A 27,897-nucleotide genomic window follows, 5' to 3' on the forward strand; every position below is an offset into this window, starting at 1 on the left:
TCTTTATCAGCAGAGACATGATTGAGGACATCTCTATCTACTGCAGAGAACACAGGATCCACCATTCACAATGGGTGATATCACAGCTGACCCTGTTTCCCCCCACCTTCTTCTCAATTACTTTTGCACATGCTATTTAGAGGCGTTAATTCATTGTTACTAATATACATGTGTTTCCTGAAACCACAGGAAGTTAAAGTCTAAAAAATCCCCAGTGGCCAGTGTGAAAATTGCAAGATTTATATAGATTCCACTTTTTATACAGATTGTGATATGGGATAATAGAAAAAAAAATGCCAAATTTGTAAGATACAATAGGCACAAAAAAGTGATGTTTAGAAGAAATGTGTTATATGGAAATGACAACATGGGGCAAATTTCATTGAACCTGCACTTTAAATAAATGAAATCCGTCTCGCTGTTTCAAATCAAAACGTCACAATTCTGTTAGGTTTTTTTCCTTTTATTCCACATTCTGTTAAATGGAACAAACAATACTTTGGTGTTAAAAGCTGGAAGAAAATAAAATTATTCATATCTGTTTAAAAACAACTCAATAGTACACAAGTATTTCCAATCTTTGAGTCATAGGAGCACATGTGATCCGGTGTAATCCTAGAAGAGCCATAGATTAGACACTAATCTGGGAAGGAGAAGGTGCCACTTATTCGGTTGGACCATATGCCAAGAGCTCATCCAAGTCATTCTGAATCTTCCCACTTCTAAAAAGACCATCATGACTGCTTACATACATGGCCAAAGTGATTACACGACTTAAGGAGCTTGCAAAGGTCAAAAAATATTTGGCGTAAATGCGAGTAATGTTAGAAATAAACCCGTACTCACCCATTATATCCCCATCAGCTCTAGTTTTCTCGGCTGCAGTGATGATGTGCCAATCTACCCACGCGACCACTGAGGCAGATGATCGGCCGCAGCACTTACACGTGTAGATTGTCCACAGATGATTTAGAAACACCAGTGGGTGAATATTGCTACATTTATTTTAAACACATTGACTGAGTTTTTTTTTTTTTAATGATCTTGTAAACCCCTTTACCACTTGAACATTGCACTGTGTCTACTGTTGGATTCAGAAATTTTCAGGAGCAAGTTTAACTGTTAATATTTGGAGCTTCTTCATAAAATACAGAATAATCTGTCTGACCTCAAACCCCCATTGTACTGCCAAGTCTATTATGGGTATGTTATGCATTTCCATTTTGGGTTTTTACAAGATACTTAGTGCGATTCTGTGGTTTCGGATCCATTGTATATTGGCAAACCAGGTAGAAATAGTCAAGCATTGTATAATGTGACCATTGGTCAGTAGTTGTCCTTTAAAAAAAAATTATTTTTTTAATAATTATTCCTTAAAAGGGTTTTTCCAAAGTTTTCCCAGATGGATATGGTCGGATAGAGCTTGAGAATACAAGCACTTTTGCCATTTACTGTTTATTAAAATTTGCAGCCGTTCTTGAGATATTAACACTTTTCTTTTGTTTACAACTTGTCGCCAAGGAGACCGACCACCGCTGCTGTCTAGCTTGTAAGCGCCATTGTGAAGCTGACCGAGATTAGGAAGTAACAGCGCACTCCAGCGATCCTGGCAACCTTCAAAACTGAATAAAAGCTCAATAGAGAAGAGTTTGTAAACACTGGGACACTTCCGATGTCTAGCAGCGGTGGTTGGTTTCCAAGCAACGAACTGGAAACAAGTGTTAATATCTCAAGAACGAATTAAAATTTTAACGAGCAGTAAATTGCATAATGGCTCGTTTTTACACAAGCTGTCCGAAAATAATTATTTCTGAAAGTGGAAATAACCCCCCTTTAATTGACTCCTAAGACTAATACAGAAAAAAAAAAGTGAAATTATTCAAGGCTATATCCATTTACAGTACCTTTCATTTATATACAGGAGATTTACTAACATAAGAGGAGAAAAGTTGTTTCTGCACACTAGAACTTATCAAATAATACTATATCTACAATATATATTAAAATAGAGGAAAAAAAACAAACAAGTGTTGACAAGCAGGTGCATAGGGAGTATTAAAAGGATTGATATATAACTTAAAAAAGGTGCCACGTGATGTCACCATATCATGTGCCAAGATGACATCACTGGGCACCTGCCTACTAATGTGGACTCATGTCACAAGTGACTGGTTTCATAAGCAATGGGCAGGAGCACAAAGAGGAAATGAAGACATTATGTAAGAAAACAATAACTAGACCTCCTCCCCAAGACGAAAAATTCTGCCTACGCCCTGGTCTGCAGGGTTTGGTGGCTTCCATCATTTGGCAATGAGAAGAAATATAGTCTTCTAGTCTTCTTTACCCACTAAGGGCCTTTGTGAAAGTTCAGTGCTCTAGACCTCAGCAATGGAGTGTTGAATAACGTCTAATGGCAAATATATGTTTCCCATAGGTTGGCACTAGCCAATCAAACGGGCTTGGTGGTCCGATTATATACAAGGTGCTCTGTGTCTTCTGTCGCGGACACGACAGGGTTGTTAACGTTCGTCGGCCGCTTACGACTGCTTTTCTTCTTTTTCATGTAGCAGTATCCGATCACAGCAAGGACGACCAGGATGCAGATGCCAAGAAACACTGCAATGGCTACTTCAGCTGAGCCTGTGGAAAAAGAAGCAAAGAAATTTTATTTCTTTGGGGCTCAAAGGGGTTGTCCACTTTTTGGGGACCATTTTTTGTTTTGTACTTAAATGCATCTATGCGGAAGAAGCAAGCAGGCAAAACGTGCGTCGGGGGGGGGGGGGGGGGGACAGCGTCCTGCGCTGGATCCTTCTCTGCACTAATCGCTTGCTAGGTATACACCATCTCCTCTATACTTCCCTATTATCATTGTTATATAGGTGGTTATGTACTATGTATGGGATCTTTACATAGGGCTATTAGTTCACTTTAGACTATACTTTGAATATACTATCAACCATTCATTTTTTGATCCAGTGTTTGGAAGTCTGTCCCCTTACTGGGCACTCTGTTTTTTTTAACAATTAATTTTTACTTTGTGTATTGTTTTTAAGTGATTGATTAATAAAAATTACTATTTTATATTTTATGGATCTCTTCTTTACTCTGCACCTAAAATGACAGGCAGAGCCTATTGATTATCCATTTGGATTTTGCAGACTGATTTTGTATTGTACTTTGATGCCGTCTATAAAATCTGTCATAAATCAACTGAGAGAAGGTCAGAAAAAAAGTTACAGACACTCCAGATCTTTATACCAGGATTACGGACGGCCTCTCAGTTAACTCATTCAACAGAGGTTCTGTAATTGTAGAAGGGAGAAAAAAAAATATATATTCTCCCAAAAAGGTGGACAACTCCATTAAATCCTCCTTATTAACATTGTGACAAAAAAAAAAAAACAGAATGGAGCTTAGATACATTATACAACAACCCATTTGGATCATAAACATCATGATTAGAGGTTCAAAAGTGGGAACAGTGCCCCTTTTGTCCCCCAAAAACAACTCCATATACATGCCATAATTTATAACAAAGAAAAATGGAGCCTTCAATAGCTTAGAACGATTATTCAAATTTTATTACATATAAAGATTAAAATCAGTAACAAAAAACACCCGTATAACATTTATGCACAAATGTGATCAACACAGACCTCAAGCTGTGAGTAGCCAATGTGGTATCATGAATAGTGACTGAGCCATGAGGGCATTCCTATACGTAGTACATGCTGATAGTATCTAATGAGTCCATTAAGTTAAACCCTGAGCCAAAAGGGAAGGTATAGTACCTAGTACACCTGTGTAGTTCTCAATAGGCTCAAGGGAGAATACATATTAAATAATTGGACTCATGAACATACCCAGCAGTTGGAGATGGACGCCAATGGGACCGCCAGCCTGGTGAGAAGTGGTGGGGAATCTTCTCACCAGGCTGACGGTCCCATTGGCTACTCACAGCTTGAGGTCTGTGTTGATCACATTTTTGTGCATAAATGTTATATGGTGTGTTTTTTGTTACGGATTTTAATCTTTATATGCAATAAAATTTGAAGAATCGTTCTAAGCTATTGAAGGCTCCATTTTTCTCTTTGGTATAAAAGCTTAGATACATTGTAGCAAACTTTTAAAGACAACATATGTGCTGATGACTTTGAAACAATTGCTTTGATTGGTCAAGACCGCAGTAATCTCAGAGAATTAGGCTGAGCTGCAATACCACACACAACCTGTAGGTCGGCGTGGCCAACATGAATCAACAGGAAGAACTAGAAACTTACAGTTCGGTCTCTGTAATATAATGACCACTATTGTAACGGAGACACTTCAAGATTATGAATAGGTCATCCAATACATTAAATTACGGAAGATATAGATTGTGATATTTAAAAACTAACATATACATACATACATACATATATTATATATTTCAGATGGAAAAAAGGACTCACCTGAACCCCCTTCTTGTGCACTTGGATCTTCTCTATTTGCTCTAAAAATATCATCATCTGTTAACGAGAAAAAGTTGACTTCTTTAAATCATTCATCTTGAAATCTGGATCCATAGGCATATACAGTCAGCAGATAGAAAAGCTCTTGTTACAATGGATCCGTCATCAGATTTTAGAATACAAACTGCACAGAATTATTAACTAGACCTATACTTAAAGAGGCTGGGGTACCTTCCGATGAAGAATTAATGTCAGAATAGCTGAATAATCGTATTTAAAGAGTTTACCCTCAGAGTCCACCCACCTAACCCAATTGTCAGCTCCTCAGTGTCCCTCCTTCCTGATGAGATCTCACACTGGCCAGTATAAGCTGCAGCTGAGTGAGTGGAGACTGAATACACTGACTCTTGCTCGGACTTGCTAAGATGTGGTCAATAATGTATTCAGTTTGTGAAATCTGTTGACAAATCCTTTTGAAACAAGTCACGAGTGTTCTAACAATTACTCAAATCCTAGTATGTAAAAAAAAAAAAGAAGCAAAGCCTCTCACTATACATACACTTAGATGCTCAGGTTTTGATACCAAAGACAAGGTTTTAATAGAGTTTGTCCTCAGTGGCCATGAGAGGCAGGCAGAGTTTCTGGGTCCAACGCAATTCATCTCTTGAAACAGTGGATAGAACAAAGCCTGCTCTGTATATATAAAAGTATAAGCAGGGCAGACTTACTAGTAACGCCTCTACAAAAGTCTTCACAGTCAAGTTCTTTTAGAAAGTTGTTCCTGTTTCCCGAACAGCCACCATAAGTGAAGCCCATGCACTTCATGGCTACAGGATCATAGTAAAAACGAGAGAAACTGGCTCTGCACGGACCGGTATCGGGCAACTCCACACATCGAACTGCAAATTAATAAAAAGGTAAAAATCGACAAATGCTTGCTCAGTAAGGGAAATCCACTTAAAGGGGGATCTGTGAGGAAATACGTGCTATGTAATCTGACAGCAGCATAATGTAGGGGCAGATAGCCTGATATCAGCGATGTGTCACTTGCTCAGAAGCTTGCTGTAGATTCAATACAATCAGTGTTTTATTAGCAGGACATTATCACTGCAGGACTAGGTGTTGCGTGCACGGGAGTCCAGCTAATCTGTGTAACCCCGCCCCCACCTCTGATTGGCAGCTTCCTGCATACGTTGTCAGCTAGCTACCAATCAGTTGTGTGGGAGGGGTTATACACAGCTAATCATTCTGATCATTGCTCCATCTACATCAGAGAAAACAGGGATTCTATCAAAACTACATCAAGCAGCCTAGTAAAGGACACATTACTGGGAATCAGGGTCTGGACTATGGATAGCTGGGAGAGTTAAGGATCCAACAAAAAGGAAAAAAAAAAAAAAAGAAGAGGCAGAAAGAGCATTACAGAAGTGATAAGCACCCCTGTATGAGTAAAACAATTTTTTTTTTTTTATCAGGACCAATATATAAACATCAGTTTTAAAAAACAATTAAACCCCCCCCCCCCCCCAAAAAAAAATGCCTATAATAAAGACATATGGGAAATGCAAAAATTCCCATAATCATATACACATGAATCCAGTGATAGACCTTGGGAAGAAAAATAAAAACAGAATATAGAATGAATAATGTAGAATGAAACCGGTGTATCCCGAAAATAACCAAATCCAGAGAAAACCCAATAATAAAAAAATAAAAAAAAATCAATTAAATATCAAGAAAATACTTTACATAGTCAACCCATACGCCAAGTCATAGAGAAGGTCATAATATGGGATCCGTGAAACAAAGTAATTAATGAAAATGTCAGTGGAGGAAAACCACATGCGTATCGCTGCTGTGAAGAAGCTTCATCAGGGGGAAAAAGGAGTTAAGAATCCTACACATCAGATTTAGGACTGTTGATCTTTTTATGCTCCCAGAGAACACAGGGGTGCTTGGATGAGTTTGGGGTTACGGCTGAGATAACTGCCAGCTGACAACCATAATAATAATTTTTATTTCTATAGCGCCAACATATTCCGCAACACTTTACATTTTAGAGGGGACTTGTACAGACAATAACAGACATTATAGAACAATAGTCACATAAATTAACAGATACCAGGAGGAGAGAGGATCCTCCTCGCAAGGTTACAATCTATGAGGAAATAGGGGAGACACAAAGGGTGGATGGTAACAATTGCTTGTATTGTACGGTCAACCATCAATGTAATAAATAAGGTAATCATATAATGCTAAATGAATCAGTCACCAACCAGTATGTGAACAAGTACAGACACAGAAGTGTATAAAGTACATGAGGGTCCTGATTTGGAAGGAAATTTTGTATTGGGGGGGGGGGGGCGCAATTTTTTGCGCAGTATGTGAGAAGAAGTGTTGGAGACGGGAGTGGGAGGTTCAGATTATTGAGGATGTTAGTCTTAGGTCGTAAGTGAAATGGAGGGCACGGGTAGGGTGGTGGACAGACGAGAGGAGAGGTAGGGCGGTGCTGGAGCATAGAGCGCTTTGTGGGCAAGGGTGATGAGTTTATATTGAATTCTGTAGCGGATGGGTAACCAGTGCAATAACTGGCAGAGGGTGGAGGCGTTGGTGTAGTGGTTGGCGAGGAATAGGATCCTGGCTACTGCGTTAAAGACAGATTGGAGAGGAGAGAGTTTAGTAAGGCTAAGTGCCCACGATGCAGAAATGCTGCAGATTTTTTCCGCATCTCCCTGGCAGGAAAAACGCATGCGGATTTTACATGCATTTTTCCTGCCAGGTAGAAGCATTTGTCAAGCGTTTTTGCATGCGGGTTATCAAGCGCTTTTCCAAGCGATTTTAGCATCACTTAGAAAAGTGCTTGACAACTTGGTCACACTATATAAATCCATGCAACCGGCATGGATTTATATATTGTGACCAAGTTAATAGTTGAAAAAAGAATAAAAATGGTAAGAAATGTATAAAAAAAAAAAAAAAACCATACTTACCTTCTGATGGCCCCCGGTCTTTTCTCCGCTGCGTCCGGTCTCTTGTACGGCTCGCGGTGGTGTGAAAGGACCTTTCATGACGTCATTTAGTCATGTGAAAGGTCACGCGACCGCCAACGTAAGTGGTCGCGTGACCTGTCACATGACTAAATGACGTCATGGAAGGTCCTTTTAGACGGTCGCGAGCCAGGATGCATCATACAGGAGACCGGGGGCCATCGGAAGGTGAGTATATGTTTAATTTTTTATTTTAAATACTTGTTTCAACAGGTACTATGGTACCCGGGTCTGGAGGAGAATCTCCTCTTCTCCAGATCCTGGTACCATCCGCACATTTAAATCGCATAATATCCGCACGTGCGCATGTAGTCATGCGGATATTAAGCGACTCAATGTAAGTCAATGGCAGCAATTACGCTGCGTGTCCGCAAAATTAATGGACATACTGCGGATTTTTCCGCAATGATAATCAGCAGCGGAAATTTCAGCAGCATGTGCAAAGCACATGCGGATCATCATTGGGGACCATAGGGCACGTATTACCAAGCATTTAAGCGTTTTCGCTGGGGAAATTCCGCAGCAAAAATGCTTGAAAAACGCATAGTGGGCACGCAGCCTAAGAGAGAGACTGTTTAGTAGAGAGTTGCAGTAGTCCAGAAAAGACTGAATCAGAGCAACAGGTAAGAGTTTTAGCAGAGTCAAAGGGAAGAAAAGGTGGAATTCTAGAGATGTTTTTCAGGTGTAGATGACATGAGCGAGTGATTTTGGAGCGCCCTGAGGGTTCGGCCGCTACAGGGGTATTGCACCTCAGACCAGAGGTGTGATATTCCACTCCCGGGTAAGGATGGAGTATGGACCAGGACTCCGTTAGCTGCATACAGCACACACACCCCATTTCCGAGGGACAGTTCAACGGTGCTCCCACTAGACAGAAGTGCAGGCACGACAGACCATGTCCCTGGCTGGAGTGGGGAGGGGGGAGGAACACCCAGTGCTGTAGGGGCAGATAGGGGTTGGTTCCTGAGCGTAGGTAGGAGCCCATTGGTTGCTGGTCACCTGGGCTCATGGTCAGAGGGAGGTATAAAAGGTGGGCACCATCTTAGATCTAGGTTCTGTCCAGAGAGGAGAAGACAGGGAGTAGAGGCTCTGTAGGAGCTCTACTCCAGGAGGGCCTAGTAAGAGGCCGAGGAGGAGGTGAAGGGGAGCTGTGGTGCCACCTGAGCCCAGCTCCACGAGAAGAGAGGATAAGAAGGAACAGGAAAGACGGAGGAGAGACAGAGAAAGCGAAGGGCTCAGGAACAAGAAGGTGGAAGGGACCCTAAGAACCCACGAGAATCCAGGGTGAAGGGTCAGGCAGATTAAGGGTACCGGATCCCAAGTTGGTGGAGGAGAAACTACCCTCAGCCAAAGACCGGTCGTCGTGATCATTTATTGGTGCGACACCTCATCAAACCTGCTAGGAAGGCACCATATAGGACAGCGGAGGACAGGGCCCACGTTTAACCGCACAAGTCCACGGCAGCTGGACAAAAGTGGGTCACTGGTGAGGCAGGCCAGAGAAAGGACAAAAAGGGGGTCCTGAGCCATACTCCTGAATTGCCTGGGAGTTGACCGAGCCCCACACCTGGTGGACGCAGCACGGCTTGGGCGGTCACTACGTGTACAGAAGTGACCCGGAGTACCTGAACTGTGAGTAAAAGACATTGGACTGCAGTACGTTGTCTGTGTGCTCTTTCGCTCCTCCAGCACTAACGGTACTGGGACTCTCACCACCATCACTCCCACCATTCACCACACTGCCCTGGGGCCGCACTCTTCCTGTGGGGAGTCACACCATCTTAGCTGCATCCATCATCGGCCCCAGCGGTCTGCCCTGCAGCGGCGGTTCCTAATAACCGCAATCCACGGGTGGCGTAGTCGGACATTATCTGAAACATCTAAAAGACTGCCACTGGTCTGACCACCCTGAGCCAAGGGACCGGGTCGCCACTACTACCCCCATCGTTCCCCTACTGCCCGGATCCGAGTGCCCCACGGCCCAGGGGGCGAGTCAATTGGACCTGGGAAAGATCTGAATCAAGTATGACCCCGAGACAGGGGGCTTGTTGCTGGGGAGTAATGGTGGAGCCACAAACGGAAATGGCAATATTGGGCATAGGTAGGTTAGTGGAGGGAGGAAACACAAGAAGTTCAGTTTTTGACAGGGCCAGTGTCAGACAGCCATCTAATATGTATGCGGGAGCTTCAGTTATAAGGACTGCTCTTTATATAGGATATACCTTTATTCATTGGGACGTCAAGATCTTGCAACCTCTTAAATTCTCTATCATCTACAAAAAAAAAAAAAATTGTGAATATATAAACTGTAAACCGTAACAGTATCGCCAAGCAAGGAAACTAACAAAGGCACAATAGTGAACACAAAAGCAAGTCAAAGAGCATTACGCTCCTCCACAAACCATTGACGTGGGGGTATTTTTGTTTCTCGGTGTCCCCAAAACACTTCTAGAATAAAACACAAATGGCACGGAGGTCTAGAGCCACCAGCTCCAGTGTTTGCTGGCGGCAGCAGCAGTGACATCACCACATCATTGCTGCAGCCGTACTTGTGATGTCACCACCACAGCCAGCAGAGTGACCAGAGAAGAGGTGGAGAGCCAGCAATGGACCCGGGGAGGGTGAAGAGCATCTGTGTGGTTTCAGAAGTGTACGAGAGTTTGGAAACATAAAATTTGATAGTGGAAAACCCCTTTAAAAAGGGAAGAACACTCACAATTATCACAGGAGGCCTCATCAGAGTTGTCGGTGCAGTCCGGGGTGTCATCGCATTCCAGAGCCGCATCAATGCAGCAGCCGTCAGCACAGCGGAACTGAGTACGGAGGCACCGGCCATCACACACTGGACGCAGAGGGGGCGGATAAAAGGTGCGGTCAGCAGCAATATAGTGAATACAAGGTTATTTTATTATATTTTACTTTAATTCCCAACATAGGAATTAGTTTGTAAGCTGTAAAGAAAAAAGAAATAAAACTGGACAAGAGTTTTTTGCATTACTGCATGTGACACAGGAGTGAAGTAATACAGTATATACATCCATCTCCCCCAGTAAGGGCCGGCTGCACATTGTAAGGGGCTCCATGACCCCACTCAATATGGTGGGCTCCAGCCATACCATGCAAGTGAATACAGTATTTATCAGGCTCCATACACACCATACAACATGGTGCCTGAAAGCCAGGGCCACATATTAGTTATTGCTAAACATACAGCACAGCTTTGCTGGTGCCCCCTATAAGGCCACACTGGCCAATTCTGCAATCAGCCGGGGAATAACCAGTTAATCCATTTTTAACTGGAGATGACAGAACTAAAATTATTTGCAAAAAATAAAAGTAGTCACAAAACCAAAAATGCATTTACCGGGCTGCAGTCTTCTTCCTTTATTGAAACCATCTGCAATGCAGAAATGAATGAGAATAAGATGGAAGCCAAAGATCCACAGAGACCGACCCACACCACACTTGTACATGCCGTCCAACATGAGATTGATACAGAAGAACCAAGGGGGCTGGCTGATCTGGAGTTCATACAGCCCTGGCCAAAACTTATATCAGACCCCCTACAACATTTCAATCTTTCACCCCCAATACAACCGACCGCCAGACTCTGCTAAAGTAAATGTCCCTTTATATCCATTTGAGGGTCTTATAAAGAAGTGGTCAGGCACATGAGATCAAGTAACATCTAGACTGTATTGCTCATGGAGGTCTCAGAAGGGAGGAGGCAGCACGACCTCACATTATATTATATTACATTATAATACAGGCCCTTAGGCTTCAGCCTAGTTAGCCTCATCAATAAGACAGCCCTTCTTTGGAGCAATTATGCTGCAACTTGGAAAAGGCCATTTTGCTTGTACAAAAAAGTGGGGAAATTGGCAATCCATAGCAATATTTGATTTTTCTAAAAACTTAAAAGCCAAGGACAGAATGTTTTCCAGAAAGGTCATGTTGTGGAGGGTTGGACGAGTAATGGCCGCTACTATCAGCCGCCACTAAAAGGGAGCCTTCTGCATAGTGTTTACTATTGAGCCCTTCAGTCACCACTAGAGGGAGCCTCCTGCATAATATTATTGAGCCCTTCAGCCACCACTAGAGGGAGCTTCCTGCATAATATTATTGAGCCCTTCAGCCACCACTAGAGGGAGCTTCCTGCATAATATTATTGAGCCCTTCAGCCACCACTAGAGGGAGCCTCCTGCATAATATTATTGAGCCCTTCAGCCACCACTAGAGGGAGCCTCCTGCATAATATTATTGAGCCCTTCAGCCACCACTAGAGGGAGCTTCCTGCATAATATTATTGAGCCCTTCAGCCACCACTAGAGGGAGCTTCCTGCATAATATTATTGAGCCCTTCAGCCACCACTAGAGTGAGCTTCCTGCATAATATTATTGAGCCCTTCAGCCACCACTAGAGGGAGCTTCCTGCATAATATTATTGAGCCCTTCAGCCACCACTAGAGGGAGCCTCCTGAATAATATTATTGAGCCCTTCAGCCACCACTAGAGGGAGCTTCCTGCATAATATTATTGAGCCCTTCAGCCACCACTAGAGGGAGCTTCCTGCATACTGTTTACTACTGAGCCCTTCAGCCACCACTAGAGGGAGCTTCCTGCATACTGTTTACTACTGAGCCCTTCAGTCACCACTAGAGGGAGCTTCCTGCATACTGTTTACTACTGAGCCCTTCAGTCACCACTAGAGGGAGCTTCCTGCATAGTGTTTACTATTGAGCCCTTCAGTCGCCACTAGAGGGAGCCTCCTGCTTGGTGTTTACTATTGAGCCCTTCAGTCGCCACTAGAGGGAGCCTCCTGCTTGGTGTTTACTATTGAGCCCTTCAGTCGCCACTAGAGGGAGCCTCCTGCATAGTGTTTACTATTGAGCCCTTCAGTCGCCACTAGAGGGAGCCTCCTGCTTGGTGTTTACTATTGAGCCCTTCAGTCGCCACTAGAGGGAGCCTCCTGCTTGGTGTTTACTATTGAGCCCTTCAGTCGCCACTAGAGGGAGCTTCCTGCATAGTGTTTACTATTGAGCCCTTCAGTCGCCACTAGAGGGAGCATCCTGCATACTGTTTACTATTGAGCCCTTCAGTCGCCACTAGAGGGAGCTTCCTGCATAGTGTTTACTATTGAGCCCTTCAGTCGCCACTAGAGGGAGCCTCCTGCATAGTGTTTACAACTGAGCCCTTCAGTCGCCACTAGAGGGAGCCTCCTGCATAGTGTTTACTATTGAGCCCTTCAGTCACCACTAGAGGGAGCCTCCTGCATAATATTGAGCCCTTCAGCCACCACTAGAGGGAGCTTCCTGCATAATATTATTGAGCCCTTCAGCCACCACTAGAGGGAGCTTCCTGCATACTGTTTACTATTGAGCCCTTCAGCCACCACTAGAGGGAGCTTCCTGCATAATATTATTGAGCCCTTCAGCCACCACTAGAGGGAGCCTCCTGCATAATATTATTGAGCCCTTAAGCCACCACTAGAGGGAGCCTCCTGCATAATATTATTGAGCCCTTCAGCCACCACTAGAGGGAGCTTCCTGCATAATATTATTGAGCCCTTCAGTCGCCACTAGAGGGAGCTTCCTGCATAGTGTTTACTATTGAGCCCTTCAGTCGCCACTAGAGGGAGCCTCCTGCATAGTGTTTACTATTGAGCCCTTCAGCCACCACTAGAGGGAGCCTCCTGCATAATATTACTGAGCCCTTCAGCCACCACTAGAGGGAGCTTCCTGCATAATATTATTGAGCCCTTCAGCCACCACTAGAGGGAGCCTCCTGCATAATATTATTGAGCCCTTCAGCCACCACTAGAGGGAGCTTCCTGCATAATATTATTGAGCCCTTCAGTCGCCACTAGAGGGAGCTTCCTGCATAGTGTTTACTATTGAGCCCTTCAGTCGCCACTAGAGGGAGCCTCCTGCATAGTGTTTACTATTGAGCCCTTCAGCCACCACTAGAGGGAGCCTCCTGCATAATATTATTGAGCCCTTCAGCCACCACTAGAGGGAGCTTCCTGCATAATATTATTGAGCCCTTAAGCCACCACTAGAGGGAGCCTCCTGCATAATATTATTGAGCCCTTCAGCCACCACTAGAGGGAGCTTCCTGCATAATATTATTGAGCCCTTCAGTCGCCACTAGAGGGAGCCTCCTGCATAGTGTTTACTATTGAGCCCTTCAGTCACCACTAGAGGGAGTTTCCTGCATAATATTATTGAGCCCTTCAGCCACCACTAGAGGGAGCCTCCTGTATACGGTTTACTACTGAGCCTTTCAGCCACCACTAGAGGGAGCCTCTTGCATATGGTTTACTATTGAGCCCTTCAGCTACCACTAGAGCGAGCCTCCTGTATACTGTTTATTATTAAGCTCATTAAAGAAGTTGTACAGTACTTTATATTACCCCACCCAATGTATCCCCCTGGGGCCTCTAAGACTTTTTGTAATTACCTTACGTTGCAGATACTGCCTGTGTGCGGCGCTATCGATGGCCGCTCACAGGCATCACGTGACTCCATGCTGACGTCACGACAAGTGAGGTGTAACTCAGCGCTGGGGTTCCCGCGGTGGCTACTGGGCTGTGGGCGGGGTTACCCCACAAGTCACATCCAGCATCCAACGCACGCTTTCCCAATGAATGGGGAGAGGCAAAGCGCGTGGTGGATGCCGGGTGTGACGCAGGGGGTAACCCCGCCCACAGAATGGCATCCACCGTGGAACCAGGAAGAAAAAGACCCCCGGCTGCTGCCAGCACTTGTCGTGACATCAGTGGATGTCAGAGCCGGCTGCAGCCGGGGGTCACGCGATACCTGTGAGTGGCCAATGATAGCGCCACTCACAGGCATTATCTGCAACGTAAGGCATTCACAAAAATCCTTAGGGGCCCCGGGGGGATACGTTGGGAGGATAATATAAAGTACTGGACGACCCCTTTAATATGAACTCCCCAAGTTCACTCTTGTGACCGCTGCGCCCCACAGAATAGCTGATAGACCTGTGGGGAGGGGGGGGGGGGGTCTACCTGCTGGCATGCGTGCTGCCATTTCAGTTTACGTCCATGAGCCAAGGTACAATGCTCAGCTACATACTTTAATCCCGTAGACTGAGTGAAGCCGCAGCACCTGACCGATGCTCCTAGCATACTGTAGGATACTGGTTTTGTGGCTTTTATGTATAAATAAGGATGACAATTTACCTCCTTCATGTTCGGCAGAATTCACACAGGTTTGTCTGCAGTCCTCTTTACTGACATAGTTGTTCTTGTTCGAGTTGCAACCTCCAAATGTGAACCCTTCACACTCATTTACTTCTGCGTTATACCACCATCGCGGAAAGGCACCTCGACATCGCCCAACTTTCCTGGGAGCATGGCAGTAGTCTGCAGAACAAGGCAGAAAAAAAGTGTAAAATATGGTGCCAAACCTTTTCATTTTACAGCAAAATAAACAAGTCCCAAATATTCACCAGTTTCCCAACTCTTACATGTATAATCCTATACGGCTAATGGAATCATTGCTTTAATTACATGATAAAAGTCAGAAAAAAGTCACGGGGAAAGGTCTGTAGTCTTTTTGGCATTTTGATTTTCTTCCCCCATTCATGGTGTTTACCGATCGATCGGGTTACTCCATTTCATATTTTCATAGCCTCGACTTTGGATGCGGTGATACCACGTGTATTTAATTTTTTTATACTGTACATCTTTATCTTTAATGTGGGAAAAGAGGGTGTTTGTTTTTTTACTGTATTATTATTCCCCTTATGCGACTTGAAGCTGCAATCGTCTGATCACATATATACAGCAATATGACAGCATGGCTTCATATAATAAAAATCACGCTCAACTTTGAAGGTCGGCCACAGGCCACAACTCAACAATCACGGCATGGGGGCACCAATGAGCGCACAGAAAGACGCTCAAGAGATTAACAGCGGCATTTCTACAGGTTAACAGCTCCGCTCCACCCGCAGCTATTAGAGGTAGATCATGGCTGTTATACACAGCCATAATCTGCTGGCTATGCTGCAGGCTCAGGCCAGGAGCCAGCTCCATTACACAAGCTCATGACTTGATATCGAGGAGGAGTTAAGATTTGGTGCTAGGAAAATAGATATCTTCTTTGAGAAATAACTCTACGTAGGTCGAAACTTCAGACATCTATACAGTAGAAGACTGGGTTGGACATTAGCCTGGACAAGTGTCGCCACTCTACTTGGGGCTCTATTGTCCAGAACTCCACCACTCACCTCAGCCCGATCTCCTATCGTACATACAGTCTGTCCTGGAGAAAGACCTCTACATTGGTCGAAACGTAGGACAATATTAGTTTTCCTGATAATGGCTCTTAAATAAACTAAACTACTTGAGCATTAGCCAAAATTTCTGTTAAATTACAAGAAAGACATTCAAGAAGGTTAAGAGAGACTGACGAAATGTGGTAGGGTGTTTGCCATCTAGTCCTCAGGGACTATGGTCGGTTATTGGTGTAGGTGGGGCGGTTACACCAGATGATGCTTTTATGACTGACTCATGCGGTAATGACAGCATGCAAGTCCCGGACAGCTGATGAAGAAATCACAGAGTGCGACAGAAGACAAGCAGAGCAGGGAGTGTGCCACCAGAGTGATCATCATTTGCCCAATCCAGCATTTTATTTGCGCTTTTTCGTGACTCTTTTTTTGCGGTTTTCCATTTGTTTGTTTTTTTTTAATTGAACTTTTTTAACCCCCTAAAAGATGGAGCCAAATTTTTCAATTCTGACCACTGTCACTTTATGGAGGTAATAACTCCGGAACGCTTCAACGGATCCCACTGATTCTGAGACTGTTTTTTCGTGATATATTGTATTTCATGATGGTGGTAAAATTTCTTCGATATCACTTGCGTTTACTTGTGAAAAAAAAAATGGCACCTTAGCGAAAATTTTGCAATTTTCAAACTTTGAATTTTCATGCCCTTAATTCAGAGAGAATTTAGGGACCACTCAACATTTGAAGTCACTTTGAGAGGTCTTTATGACAGAAAATACCCAAAAGTGACACCATTCTAAAAACTGCACCCCTCAAGGTGCTCAAAACCACATTCAAGAAGTTTATTAACCCTTCAGGTGCTTCACAGGAACTAAAGCAACGTGGAAGGAAAAACCGAACATTTAACTTTTTTTTTCACAAAATGTTTACCTCAGACCCAATTTTTTTGTTTTATTTTCACAAGGGTAACGAGAGAAAATGGACCACAAAATTTGTTGTGCAATTTCTCCTGAGCACTCCGATACCCCATATATGGGGGGGGGGGGGGGGGGGGATACCACTGTTTTGAAGGGAAGGAGCGCCATTTGACTTTTTGAATGTAAAATTTGTTTGAATAATTAGGGGACGCCATGTCGCGTTTGGAGAGCCCCTCATGTGCCTAAACAGTGGAAACTCACCTCCCTTCCCAAGTGACCCCATTTTGGAAACTACACCCCTCAAGGATTTTGTCCAGATGTATAGTGAGCATTTTGAACCCACATGTACTACCCAAAATTTGATAACATTAGGTCGTCTAACTAAAAATTTTCATTTTTTTCATAAAAGAAAATGTAGTTTTAGCCCCAAATTTATAATTTTTGCAATGGATAGTTGAAGAAAAAGGACCCCATAATTTGTTATGCCATTTCCCGAATGCGATGATGCCCCATATGTCATCAGAAATTACTGTTAGGCCACATGTCAGGGCTGAGAAAGAAAGAGCACTATTTGCCTTTTGGAGCATAGATTTTGGTAAAATAGTTTGTGGGTGACATTTGCGGAGCCCCTATGGTGCCAGAACAGCAGAAAAACCCCAAAAGTGACCCCATTGTAGAAATTGCGCATCTCAATGAATTTATCTACTGCTGCAGTGACTATTATGTAACATCCACGCCAGGTTTTATTCTGGAGAATTCCAAATATGCAAGTTTAGTGCCCATACATTGTGCCCCCATACATTTCTCCTTGTGACACACCACGTAAATTAAGTGCTCTTCCCACTACAATAATGCAAGACATGTGGCCACTTACTGCGGTTTAGGCACAGTGGGGCTCAGAAGAAGGGAACATTTGGATTTGGGAGCGCAGAATTCACTGGATTTTATTTGAAGGGATGGGAGCCGTCCCTTTTTTTTCCCCAGAGTCTTTGTTCTACCAGTAATGTGGGACCTCCCCTAGTCCCAGTGACAGATGACGGACCTGAGAGGGGGCAGGTTTTGTGTGGGATAAATTAGGGATTTTATTGGTAACATTTTGGGTACATAATTTTCGATTGCTTCAAGAACCAGGATGGATCACATTCTTGTGTTCTACGCTGAGCACTTACGACGGGGTTTCCGTGTAAATCCCACATAAATGCAATTCAGACTAAACCCCCACAGAACCACCCAGCACAAAGAGGCAGATGGAGACACTTTGGAGTCTGTTTGACGTCTGCTCTGATGGTCTCCATCTTTTTAGGTGTGAACTAGTGATGAGCGAACACTAAAATGCTTGGGTACTTGTTGCTCGGGTCGAGCAAATTGGAATACTCGGGTGCTCAACCCAAGCAACGAGCCCAATGCAAGTCTATGGGAAACTCGAGCATTTTTCAGATGGCTCCCCCCGGCGGTCTGCAGAGGGCCTAAAAATTTCTGAAATCGATGGGAACAGCATAGGTAGACCCCTGGAAGCGTTTTTTGACAACAGTGACTCCCAGGTCATTGCTGTCAACAACATTGTCAGAGAATTACGCCACTTTTACAAACTCACAATAAAACATACAAAAACGAAACCAAAATGGATTTCCTGGGAAATATATCAAGGAACATCCTTTCCAGGGTAATGACTTGTATATAAGGCAAATAAATAACCAAAACAACTCCTCCACACCTTGGGCTATGTTCACACGTAGCGTTTTTGAAGCGTTTTTGCACTGCTTTCAACAAAGACAAATGCATTCACTGGGAAATGTAATTTTAACATTTTACAACCTTATCTGGCCATGTGCTGTGTGACACATCAGACACATGCATACAGTGCTGAAAAGACATGGGAACAGCATGGGGAAGACCTCTGGAAGCATCTCTGACTCCCAGGTCACTGCCTAACAGTGTGCCCATCATAAGTGATCCTTGGCACATGCGAAGATGCCTCCCGCCATGCACCTGTCGTTGCAGACTTGCAACAATCACCGTCCACGTCCTTGTCCCAGTGCAAGTGCAGCATTCAGTTGTCCCTACCCCATTCCTTGGAATGCAAGCGCAAGTATGCTGCCAGCCACCCACCCAACAGCTGCAATACTATACTGCCAATTTTTTGACAGCTGCTTGCACTTAAAATGTGGCCTTTTACGCTTGTGGAGGCGGAAACTTTTTATAACCTCATGCCGGCGGCGGCCGGGTGTCCATACGTGGTCCCCAGCCGCCACTATTTCTCGCGGTATCGCCTCCGCCTTCCACAAGCACGGGTCCCACAACATTACCCGTGCCCTCCCCAGTGCACTTACTGGGAAGGACCGCCTAAACAAACACGTGGACAGGTGAATGTGGCCAGGGACGGTACGGAGCCAGCCCACAACTTTTTTTTGCTAAGAGTTGTATTTAGCTCGGTGAAAGGACTGGCAGAGGGAAACCATATCTACTCTGGGTGTCATTTCTCCGTCGCCAGGTTCCGCCCATTGTCTCACACAACCAAGCCTGGCAGTATGTTCAGCGGTTAGAGCCACAGATCAGGCTGCTGTGTTACAGCTGCCAACAACTCTGCAGCGCTGGGCGGTTTGTCAATTAAGCATGTTATCTTCAGCACAGCCTGTTGCTGCTTGGCCAAGGCAGTGCTGCAGTGCTGTCAGCTTGTGACTGATGTGGTCATTTCGGAGATGGAGGAGGAGGTGCAGGAGCTGAACAATGTGTTTATGTAACATTCCTGGCGGCGTGCTTGCATGGTGCACCACCACGCACCATGCAAGACTGCAATCTTACTTGTCATTCCATGCTGCACTCTTTGTTTCAGTTCCTGCTGTGTCCATGTCTCGTCTGATTGCTTAGGACATCAGCACGGCTTTCTGCTTGTTTCTTATAGCTACCGTGTGCACAGTCCTAATGCGTCCCCAGCCTATTGCTGTGAGTCACTGGATACTTAAACCCCCTCCACCCAATAGGAGGTGCCTGAGCAACACCTTCACTCAGTTTGTCTTTGCAATTGAGTTGCCAGGTCCTGTCCTGTATCTAGTCTATTTCTGCCACCCTGGGGGCGGAGTTCCCAGGCTCGTTCCTGTAGCTTGTTCCTGGTTCACATCCTGTCTGAACAGTGTCCTAGTCCGTTACCTGTTTGTCTCAGTCTGTACCTTCCCGTTTTCCTGCAGTATCTGAACCTGCACCTAACTCCAACTTGTTGTCTCTTTACTTCTGTTTGTGAGTTTTGTGTCCACTCGCTACTTCATTGCAAGAACTTTGTGTGTACCTGGTTCTGCTCGTTGTGTTTCCCTGCCTCTGTATCTAACTCCGGTGTTCCAGCTATCTTCTTGTGTTCTCCAGTCTGTTCCATGTGAACAGAGCCCTGTCCTGTCTACCGCATCTGCAGGTTTTGCTCGTTCACCGCATCGGAGGGTTTTGCTCCGCTTTGCTCGTTCACCGCATCTGAGGGTTTTGCTCCGCTCTGCTTGTCTACCGCACCTGCGGCTCTGTTCCTGTATCCCAGTCTGTACTGGTCACTATCCTGCCTGCGTTTCTACCTGCCAGTACCTGCCTCTCTGCATGTCAGCCGTGCCTGCCTGTGCCCACCTGTCTGCATACCAGCTGTGCCTGTCAATATCCACCTGTCTACATACCAGCCGTGTTTGCCAGTACCCACCTGTCTACATGCCAGTCTAACCTGCCTATTCCTGCATTCCCCGGTGTGGGTCAACAGCTGTGACTGGGGTCTGACCTGGAGTAGCACCTGGTCCCTCTGCTCTGTTCACGGAGTCGACTGAGCCGCCGTGTGACCTTGGTCGGATTGGGTTGATACTTATTTATGCCCCTCCAGGCACTCCTCGGTTCATGGTACAGTGGGATCACTTATCACGCTCACGCCAGCCAGTCCGGGCGCGAGCGTAACAGATTACATTGATGTTAAATTGGTGACGCTGTTTTTTATACTAAAGAAAGATCCTATTGTTTTGGGGGTTTTTTACGTTATTTTTTAAGACAAATTCATTCACCGGAAAATGTCATTTTAACATTTTACAACCTTATCTGGCAATATGGTGTGTGACATCAGACACATCCGGTTTTATTTAAGATGGAGGGACTCTGAAAGTCATAAAGCCTATTTTTATAGGTCCATCAGACGGCCTTTACTATTCTTAAAAGGCCAGCAGTCGGCCCTCGCTATTGTTCGAGAGCCATCAGCCGGCTATGCTTTGTTGTTCCCATTATTAACAAGTGGGTCTCCTGTACTGTTATTGCATATCCAGTGACTGCAAAAAATTTGGACGCAACCCAATACCCCTTTGAAGAGACAGAGGAGGGTCTCAGTAAAAAAAAAAAAAATGTTCCCATTATAAAGGAACGGGTCTCCTATAGTGGTAATGCCCATGCTGTGACTGCAAGGGCTGCCAAAATTTGGGAAAAAGCCCACTAAGAATTTAAAGACACAGAGCAGGGCCACATTAACAAGTACGACATGTTCCCATTAGAAAGGAGAGAGTCTTCCATAGTGTTGGCCTATGCAGTGAATGCAAGGGCTGCCAAAAATTTGGAGGCACTCCAATGCCCCTTGGAAGAGGCGTGGAGGAGGGCCTGATTAAAAAATGTTCCCATTAGAAAGGAGCGGGCCTCCTATACTTGTAATGCCCATGCACTAAGTGTATGGGCTGACAAACATTTACCCCTGGGGGGTATTCATGAACATACTGTATAAAACCTTTTTTGTACGGGCATCATAAACACCCTTTAAAAAATTATGTGGGTGTTGCATCACGGACCACGGTCACCCTGGTGATATGGTGGTGGAGGATGAGGAGAAGGAGGAGGACAAGAGCAAATAGCCAAAATCAAGAAGCATATACCCATGTGTGGGTGTGAAAAGGTGCATGGGAATACACCTCCCAAGAAAAGACACTGGATTTGAGTTTATGTTACGCTGCTATCATTCGGTGGTGTTGAGAAGTCTGGCCCAATCCAGCCCTTGTTCATTTTTATAGAAGAGTCAGCCTGTCAGCATCTTGAACTGAATGCGACGGCCTTGTTGAAGCTGGTACTCAACTGCCCTCTTCTGCTCACAAAACCTTCCCAACATCTGCAGTGTAGAGTTCCAATGCATGGGTACATCACCAGGGCTGGCTCCAGGTTTTTGTGGGCCCTGGGCGAAAGAGTCTCAGTGGGCCCCTTTAGCACATACCATGATTCATGATGTACAGATGCAGCAGAGAAATATAGGTATACAACACAGGGCCCAGCCTGCCACCTCATCCTTCACATATGCAAATATGCACGCACGCACACACAGTGCACAGACACGCACGCACATGTGACGACCTGCTGTGCATGGAGCCACAGATCATGGAGGGGTGCATTTCAGGTTTTCTCCACAAGAGGCCCTCAGAGCATACACACACCTCCACCTTCCACCTCAGACCACCAGAGGGAGCCAGATAGGGATATAAATAGGGAAGGTGGAGTGATTCAGCAGTTCCTGCTCAGACACAGAAGGAATGGGTCTGTTAGTTAGTTCTCCTCAGGAAGAGAGTGGAGACAGAACAGTCTGGAGTCCACCGCCAGTTCCTGCAGAGTGAGACACAGAAACAGGTCAGTCTGCAGTGGAGCTCAGTCAGACTCAAGCAGCTCGAGTTAAGTGAGCTAGGAGCGCTGCTGACGCTCAGAGAGCAGCAGAAGAGGCAGCCACCTAACTGCCAGTGTGTATAGCCTAGTGAGGGCCCTAGTAGGCCGAAGGCTAGAGGAGCGAGTAGCATTGGGGGCAGAGGAGCTTTACCAGCTCACCCCAGAAACCATATACCGGACATCGGGTCCGAGTCTGCAGGGATTCTTTACACCCAGCAGGAGACAACCAGAACCCCTGGCGAACTACATGTCCCAGGAATACCAAACGCTGACTGTTATACCAGGGTCAGGAGTTACCGAGGCCCCATATACCAGGGAGTGTGTACTCCAACAGAAGGCCCTACCACAGGATCAGCCGGTGCGGAACAGAGACTAAGTTAGGCCTAGCTCCAGGCAGGCCAGAGACTAACACTAAGCGGCGAAGAAACAGGAGGCCCTACACCTGCTCACACTGGGGAGAGTCCTGCAGTGCACCCCTCACCCTACAGTGCTCCGGACGGTGCCTGCATTTCCACCAGTAAAAGGTACAGAAGCAAACTGTGTGTGTGTGTCCCCTGTTCTTCCTTGGACCCGACTGGGTCACCGCCGTATCGTGCACCTCGTCAAACATCACTGCCCTGAGGGCTAGCTCCACCTGTGGGGAGCTACACCATCAAAGCTGCCGTAACACCGGCCTCAGTGGACTGCCGCAGCGCTGGTGATCTTCACCAGACACCACAGGTGGCGTCACGAACTTTGACATTTCATTTTCCCCTTTTTAAGAGAGACCCCAGGGTACGGGCCCGGGAGCCGATCACTGCGAAATCCCCCAAGACCAGGCATTAAGGCCCGGGCGGCGAGTAGTCCCCATCCCCTGGACGCCACACACACACACACAGACACGCCCGCCCAATACGCAGACACGCACAGATACATACACATACATACACATATATATATATATATATATATATATATATATATATGTGACACCCCAGGGGTCTGGTTGTCACAGTGATAGAGATATTACGTCTGAGAGCAGGTGGGAGGTCCTTTGGTCAGGGATCCTGTGCATGCCACACCTCCTGCCCAGCCTTGGGAGGGGAAGAACTTCCCCTGTATAAACCCGGGGCTGAGGCAGGGTTAGTGAGTCCAGGAAGAGTAGAGACAAGAGCAGCATAGGAAGCAGCAGAGTCACAAGGAGTCAGGGGCTGGCAGCTAAAGAGCTCGCCCTGACTAAGAAGATTCTTTACCGGACCCGGAGTCCGAGGCTGTGGGGACTAACTTCTACCCAGCAGCAGAATCCGTCAGGCAGGGGATTTCAGGTCCCCTGGCCCAGAAGCCCGAAGGCCCGGTCACACGCGTGGGACCAGCACCGCCATCGTGGAGCGGAAGCCATTAGAAGGCCCCGAGTCACCGGCCATACGGGTGAGCACCACACGGTACACTCAGGGACGTGGGCTACTTACATCAGCTTCTAGCAAGGTAGCCAGAAGAGTACAGTCAGCTTGGGAGGCCTACAACTACGCCTGGCCAGGGGAGATCCCATCTGCTCAAGGACTGACCAGGCCCCGTTCGCTAGCAAGTACTCCGGGAGGGTCTATCGTTGTTACCAGTAAAGACCCTGAACGCTACCATACCGTCTCTGAGTGGTTCCTGCTACCCCCATCATCCACGTCGGCTGCCCTGAGGCCATACCCCTCCCGTTGGGGGTTATACTATCACGCTGCACCATCCTTCCACCGGCCTCAGCGGTCTGCCCTGCAGCAGCAGCCCCCTGGCTGCATTCAACGGGTGGCGTAGTCATCAACCATTTTCTACCGCTAACAGACTGCCGTCCAGTTTGACTCCCTGGGCACGGACCGGGTCACCGCCACGAGACTACAACCCTAAACAGATCCGGCTCCGGGTAAGCTCCCGCGTGCGCAACGCAGCGCGACACAGGCCCAGGGGCGCGTTATATATATATATATATATATATATATACACACATACATATACACACACACACACACACACACACACAGTCATACACATCATACATGCATACACACAAGAAATATTTTTATATGGGGAAGCTCGCTCACCTGCCCCCTGGCCTGTGTCCCGTCCAGCTCCTCAGTCACGTGGCAGTGCAGGGCCTCCGGCGTGTCACATGGCCCTTGACCATCAGGGGGGCCCACTCGCCGTCAGGGCCCGGCCGCTTCCCCGGCATCTGTGCAAGACCGCCGGTGCTGTTCAAGCCCTGCTCTGCTACATGCTGCAGCAGTGTGCGGTCAGTGTGCTGCTGCTCCACCAATCAGGCCCAGTGCTGTCACTTCCCAGACATAGCCGCGCGCTGTGCTGTGCTGTCCAGGGTCCCGGCACTTGCCCGGGTACGCCGGTTGCTGACGCTGGCCCTGTACATCACACACCAGTTTGTGAGCCGGAAGCTGCAAACACTGCAAGGGTGGCGGAAGCTGTAGGTGACTTTCTAAAATGGGCACACAGGCAGCGTACTTTAACAAGCAGATCCGGCAGCTCCGGGTAGGATTTGAGAAACCGCTGAACCACGAGGTTAAGCTCATGGGCCAAGCATGGTATGTGTGTGAACTTGCCTCACCTCAGAGCCGCCACCAGGCTCCGGCCATTGTCACACACGACCATGCCTGGCTGTAGGTTCAGCGGTGTGAGCCACAGATCTGCCTGCTCTTTCAGAGCTGTCCACAACTCTTCAGCATTGTGCGGTTTGTCACCTAAGCATATTAGCTTCAGCGCAGCCTGTTGCCGCTTGGCAGAGGCAGTGCTTCCAGCTTGTGACTGATGTCATTTCGGAGATGGAGGCTGAAGACGAGGAGGCAGCTGAGGAGGATGAGGTGCAGGAGCTGTAGACAGTGGGGACAACCCTGATTGACCTAGGGCCTGCAATCCTTGGCGTCGGGAGGACGTGTTCCGTCCCAAGGTCCGACTGGGTCCCGGATTCCACTATGTTAACCCAGTGTGCCATCAGCGAGATGAACCGTCCCTGCCCCCTAGCACTTATCCATGTGTCCGTGGTTAGGTGGACTTTCCCGGTAACTGCGTTGTTGAGGGCACGGCTTGTGTAATGCGGGGACGGCACACAGGGAGAAATGGTGGCGGCTGGGGACCAAGTACCGATGGATGGCCGCCGCCATCAGGTTGCGGAATGCTTCCGTCTGCACGAGCCTAAAAGGCAACATTTCGAGCGCAAGCAGTCGTGAAATGTGAGAATTTAGTAGTGTGGCCTATGGGGTATTGGCTGCATATTTGCGCTTGCGTTCCAAGGACTGGGGTATGGACAACTGAACGCTGCATTGGGACAAGGACATGGACGTGCTTCCTGATGCTGCTACTTGAGAGTGTGCAACGACAGGTGCAGGGCAGGAGGCATCTTCGCATGCACCATGGACAGGGGATTGGCTTGCATGCAACAGCGAAAGAAGCAATGGTGCCACCTGCAGACACTGTTCCTGGACCCTGGGGTTCGGCCCACAAAGTCGGGTGCTTTGCTGCCATGTGCCTGATCATGCTGGTGGTGGTCAGGCTGGTCATTTTGCCACCCCTGCTGATGCTGTCCTGGAAGGTGGTGCAAATGGCCTTTTTTGGGGTTATCGGCAGAGTCTTTAAAAAACTACCAGACTCGGGAAGTTTTAACAGTTGTACTGGCAACTTCCTTCGTGTTGGTGTTACGGGGAACGGTTGCCTGCATTCTGTCTGCAGCCACCACACTGCTTCCTGCCTGTTGGGGTGCTCTGCCTCCCACCCCCCACCCCCCCTGTGTGCTTCTGTCCTCGCTCTGCATGTCCTCCTGCCAGGTTGGGTCAGTTACTATATCATCCACCACCTCGTCTTCCACTTCCGCACTCTGGTCCTCCTCCTGACTTTCTGGCAATTGTGTCTCATCATCGTCCACCTCTTGTGACACTTTCCCACCGTCGCCTTCGTGTGACAGTGGATGCTTAAATATTTGGGCATCGCTACACGCGTTCTCCTCTTGCCCCGCTTCAAGTGGACCGGGCGAGAGGCCCGAATCTATAAATGGAAAAGTGAACAGCTTTTCAGAATGTCCAAGTGTGGGATCAGTTGTCTCTGGGTACTCGACATGGTGGGAGGAAGGGGGATCAGGGTGAGGAATATGCGGTCCAGACTCACAGCTACTGAGACTTGACCGTGTGGAAGACAGGGTGGTGGTGGTGGTGGCTAATTGACTGGAAGCATTATCCGCTATCCAACCAACAACCTTTTGACACTGCTCTGGGTTCAATAGCGGTGTGCTGCAGTCCCCTAGAAATTGTGACAGGAAGGTCAAGCGAGAAGATGTGGGTGTTTGTTGTGGCACAATTTCGGCTTGCCCACGGCCTTGTCCTCGGCCTCTGCATGCACCATTACCATCACGTCCAGTTCCCCGTCCCTTGCCACGCGCCTTACCCATTTTAAATAGAGGACAGTATCCTCCATGCTCACTACAAATGACTGAGTTTGGAGCGAACTTCTATGTGATCCGTGTGATGGAGAAAACAGTTTTAAATAGCTGGATTTCTTGCGCTCTAATATGGAAAGGACCTGGCTGTATTCTGCAGTGCCAACAAGCAAATGGCGCAGAAAAACAGTGTTCACTGGATTGCTTTTTAAGCAAATAATAAGGATTAAGATCCAAAGAAAAGTATTCCTGGCCCCTGAGACCTGGGCCTTTGTATAGAAATATCTAACAGTAGCAGAAGGCTGAATTGGAATGGAGCCTCTTGTGTTGTATACCCTGCCTGCCTGCCTATATACACTGCCTGCCTGATATCTCTGCAGATGGATTAGTCCTCAGAAGGACTGTTTGTTAAGATGGATATGTGTAATGTACGGTTTTTCTCCCTACACTACCTAATACGCAAATCTCTCCCTGACGCACCAGCACCTCTCCCTACACTGTCTGATCCGGAGTGACTGATGAGTACAGCGGCGCCAGGTCTGATAAAGACCCGATGACGCTGTGCGGCCAGCCAATCACTAATGCCACAACCAACATGGCTACGGCATTACAGTGAGTGGCAGGCAATCCCTGCATGTTCATTGGCTCTGTAAAGAGCGCCAAACATGCAGGGAGGGGACCCGAGCTCCCGTCGAGCATCCCTGGAAATACTCGACGAGCGCCGGGCATCTCGAGTAGGGAGATGCTCAGGCGAGCACCGAGCAGTAGCGAGCATGCTCGCTCGCTCATCACTAGTGTGAACAGATCTGTGGTCGTCCATACTTGTGGCTAAAAAAAAAAAAAGCCTAAAATTATGGTACGCTGCCGGAACAGAACTGGATTTCCAATAGAGATTAATTACTTGGACATTTAACCCCTCCCTGTCCTGTGACTATTACACAGTGGCAAATATGCACTTACAGGAATTCTACAGTAAAAACAAGTAATCACTTAGTCTAAGGCGACATTCACACTGAGTATTTGGTCAATATTTTACTTCAGTATTTGTAAACCAAAACCAGGAGTGGGTGATAAATACAGAAGTGGTGACGTGTTTCTATTATACTTTACCTCTGATTGTTTCACTTCTGCTTGTGGCTTACAAATACGGAGGTAAAATACTGAACGTGTGAATGTGGCCA

At 46.6% G+C, this 27,897-nt stretch overlaps 1 protein-coding gene across 2 annotated transcripts in view; it reads right to left on the reverse strand.

The window, feature by feature from the left end:
• Window positions 1-442: 442 nt before the first annotated feature.
• Window positions 443-27,897, reverse strand: part of SPINT1 (serine peptidase inhibitor, Kunitz type 1) — a 60,679-nt gene continuing 33,224 nt past the window's right edge. For both annotated transcript variants that reach the window (XM_073639122.1, XM_073639120.1), the window contains exons 4-10: window positions 14,703-14,885; window positions 10,863-10,895; window positions 10,215-10,340; window positions 9,721-9,771; window positions 5,180-5,350; window positions 4,452-4,508; window positions 443-2,640 (exon numbers count right to left, since the gene is read on the reverse strand). In XM_073639122.1, coding sequence (XP_073495223.1) covers window positions 2,450-2,640; window positions 4,452-4,508; window positions 5,180-5,350; window positions 9,721-9,771; window positions 10,215-10,340; window positions 10,863-10,895; window positions 14,703-14,885 — 812 coding nt within the window. In that variant the 3' untranslated portion in view covers window positions 443-2,449. The remainder of the gene's footprint in view (window positions 2,641-4,451; window positions 4,509-5,179; window positions 5,351-9,720; window positions 9,772-10,214; window positions 10,341-10,862; window positions 10,896-14,702; window positions 14,886-27,897) is intronic.

Source organism: Phyllobates terribilis, unplaced genomic scaffold (assembly GCF_046119375.1).
Source record: "Phyllobates terribilis strain yellow unplaced genomic scaffold, ASM4611937v1 Scaffold_7__3_contigs__length_470593459, whole genome shotgun sequence".
Lineage (NCBI taxonomy): Eukaryota > Metazoa > Chordata > Amphibia > Anura > Dendrobatidae > Phyllobates > Phyllobates terribilis.